General features: G+C 47.3%; 1 protein-coding gene across 1 annotated transcript; it reads right to left on the minus strand.

The window, feature by feature from the left end:
* Window positions 1-292: 292 nt before the first annotated feature.
* Window positions 293-3,165, minus strand: LOC148032724 (L-type lectin-domain containing receptor kinase S.4-like). The gene has a single exon (XM_087683378.1). It carries the CDS (start codon window positions 3,016-3,018, stop codon window positions 994-996), a length of 2,025 nt encoding a protein of 674 aa, XP_087539504.1. The 5' UTR covers window positions 3,019-3,165; the 3' UTR covers window positions 293-993.
* Between the last annotated feature and the right edge of the window lie 247 nt (window positions 3,166-3,412).

Genomic DNA, 3,412 nt, shown 5'->3' on the forward strand with positions numbered 1-3,412 from the left:
AAATAAGTTGTCATATTGGTGTGTCAGGGGGTAGATATACAATCCTCTTAAGAGGCAATCCTATTCTCCAAAGATTCTTCCCTGAATTTCACAAGCCTAAACTTAAAAAATCACCACCTTGAGAGGCAATAATATTCTCCCCTGAATTGAACAAGCCTAAACTTAAAAATTCACTACTTGTTTGACAAAAATATTTCAAGATATTATGATATATTGACCCTGTTTTAAATATATGAACACCTTCTCTCACAATCAAAGTAACTTAAGAAACAGTTGGGTTCACTTCATCTGAGAGGCCCTTCAAATTTGAAAGAAGCCTTCTCAGAATTATTAGAAGAATTTTGTTGACATGTGATCAAAAGAGCAAAAGAATACAGCAGAACTTCCCATCAATAAGCTTAACTTTCTGTTACAATTGTTGAAATTTGAACAAAAGGATTCCTCTCTAACTAAGATGAGAAGGATTCATGTATGGTTCAACCAAAAACACTATCTCCAAACCCTGAACCAAAGTTAGAACTCTTGTAATCCTGTGATGAGAGGGAAAAGGATAGATGGTTCTAGAATCTGCTTATACCTATCCACACCTTAGCCATTGTCTCATCACATGCTGAAGCAAGCAAGCACTGGTCCTCACATGTTATGGGTTGCTCATTCTCCTGCCACTGCACAACATCATGTTGAGGTTTAAAAGGTCCTCACAGACAAATTAACATGTGGCTGATGAACCTTGAATGCCTGCACAGCACATATAAATGCATCTAAAGTACCCTTCACCATCTCAAAACAGTGTTGGCCGTACATCAGTTCAGCCAATAATTATGTGGCTGATGTACCTTGAATGCCTCCAAACACACTCACTCTTCCTATACTCTTTGTAAATCACCGTTCATGCATCTCACAAAAAATTCTTGCCTTTACAAAATCCATCTCCCTGCAAAATCATGGGAAGGCTTATACAAGAAGGGGTAATGTCTCTGACACATCAGGTATTTATCTAGCACTGAGGTGCGTGCTAGCATCAAGAGTGCTCCAAGATCTGAGGGAGGTTGAAGAGAAAGAGAGAGTCTGAGTGTCATGTTTGCGAGCACTGCGCTCCTGTGAAGGAGCAGGAACAGGACCAAAGTGGGGTGGTGGGACAGGAGGAAGAGGAGCATCCTTGGCAAGGATTTGCACCACTTGCCGCATCATAGGCCTGACTGAGGGTATAGAATGTGTACACAAGAGGCCCAAAACTAGCACTCTCTCCATCTCCTCCACATCATAGTCACCCCTCAATCTAGGATCACCTGCCTCTAAGACTTTGCCTTGTGTATACAGCTCCCATACCCCATCCACCAGTAGCAAATCCTCTTCTGATCTGGTGTGCTCCAAGGGTCTCCTCCCAGTTGCAACTTCCAGAAGCAAGGCCCCAAAGCTATAAACATCTGTGGCTGTTGTAGCCTTACCAGTCCTTGCAAATTCCGGTGCCAGGTAGCCCAATGTACCCACCACCCTTGTTGTGTTTGGGTTTTGCCCATGCTCATACAGCCTTGCCAAGCCGAAATCACCCAGCTTCCCATTCATCTCTGTGTCCAGCAACACATTGCTGGCCTTCACATCCCTGTGAAGGATCTGCTGCTCCCATCCCTCGTGCAAATAGAACATTCCCGCTGCCACGCCCTGCAAAATCCTGTACCTCTGTTCCCATGTCAGCAGCTTCCCCGCCGTCCTCCCAAACAGCGCCTTGTCCAGGCTGCCATTAGGCATGTAGTCATATACAAGTATCAGTTCACCCTTCCTCCTGCTCCAACCCAAGAGCTGGACCAGGTTACGGTGGCGTAACCGTCCTGTGCTTGACATCTCTGCAATGAACTCCCTCTCCCCTTGGTCAGATTCTCTGGACAGCCTCTTGACAGCAACCTCAAGACCAGAGCTAGGTAGTACACCCCTGTACACGCGCCCAAATCCCCCCACTCCGAGCAGCTCCTTTTCATGGAACTTTCTGGTTGCAATCCTGAGTTCAGTATAGCTATACCTGTGTAGCCCATATTCTAGCTCCCAATCCTCCACGATCTCTCTTTGGCTCCACTTGTGCCATGTGAATGCTGCAAGGCTGCAGAGGATGGACAGCAACAAAATCGAAGTAATTGTTATTGCTACGATGAAACGCTTGGTTTTGTAAGGGGGAAGTGCAGGTACCATGGATGGAAGTTTTGATAGATCCAAGCTTTGCGGTACTCCATTACTACTAAAGCTCCATGATAACAGACTGTGTATGCCAGAGATGACCCCTGTTGAGCCAGAAAATCCCACATACATGTACTCCTGCACTACTTCAGAGAGATCAAGATGAACAGACAGTAGAGGGATCATGGGTTGTAGCTGCCCCACAGGGGCTATTGTCACATTGAGCTGTTGCCTTACCCCATCATACTGTATCCAAGCCTGGATAACTTTTCCCCCTTTCAAGTTTATGTCTACCTTGTTACCGGAAGAGGGCCAATACACAGCTGGCAGGGAGTGATTCGAGATCATTGAATTGAGGTTGATCCCCACATGGTTGTCATTGATATCCCCAAACTCCAGGTCCTGCACTGTATCAAATTCCACTGCAAACAGATGGTTATATAACTTGCCTTCATTGGTGGAATTGAGCAAGCCCAGGTACTGGCTAGGGAAGGCGCCACTGGTGCTGAGGGAAGGGCTCATCATGAAGGCCATGCCATGGCCCCCAATGTCAGAATACAGAGGGCTGATGCAGAACACAAATGTGGCCCCAAAGGAGGAGACGAGGTTGGTGGTGGTGTCCTTCATGCGGATCGGCTGCGGGTAGTGCGCGTGGCCGAACAGGCGGGATGAGAGGTTTGTGAGCCTGATCAGCCTTGAGTCATAGATAGCAATCCCACTGAGGGACAAGTCAGTGGAGTCAAATCCATTGAAGACGAAGCTGGTATTATTGACAGAGGCATGGATGAGAGGCAAATACAGGAATGCAAGGGAGAGGAGAAGGGCTGGGGTTCTCTGTGGAATCTCCATGGCTTATTTCTCTTCGCTCAGAGGAAGGGAAAGATCTTATGGCATTGGAAGAGCAGTGGTGTCTACTATGCTACTAGAGGTGAGTCTTTACTGAAATTGGGCTTTTGAGAAGTGGGGAGGCGGGGGGGGGGGGGGGTTCTGAAGCTGCAGGAAGAGGAGAAAGGTCTTAAGAGTGCAGAGGGTGAAGCACTACTATTATGTTATAACCCACGAGATGATTGATGTCAGTCTTTGAATGAGGACTCAGGAGGACCCAAAAGAGCTCTCCTCCTTCACACGTGATAGGTAGTGCTCGCTCGACGCTCACTCACCCCCACCCCCAGCCTCCCGAGTCCCGGGCCCCGGCCTCTCTCTCATGTGATGATGTGATCATCTCTCTCTCTCTCTCTCTCAC

Source organism: Lygodium microphyllum, chromosome 8 (assembly GCF_053477565.2).
Source record: "Lygodium microphyllum isolate KBCC chromosome 8, Lygodium_microphyllum_v1.1.10, whole genome shotgun sequence".
NCBI lineage: Eukaryota > Viridiplantae > Streptophyta > Polypodiopsida > Schizaeales > Lygodiaceae > Lygodium > Lygodium microphyllum.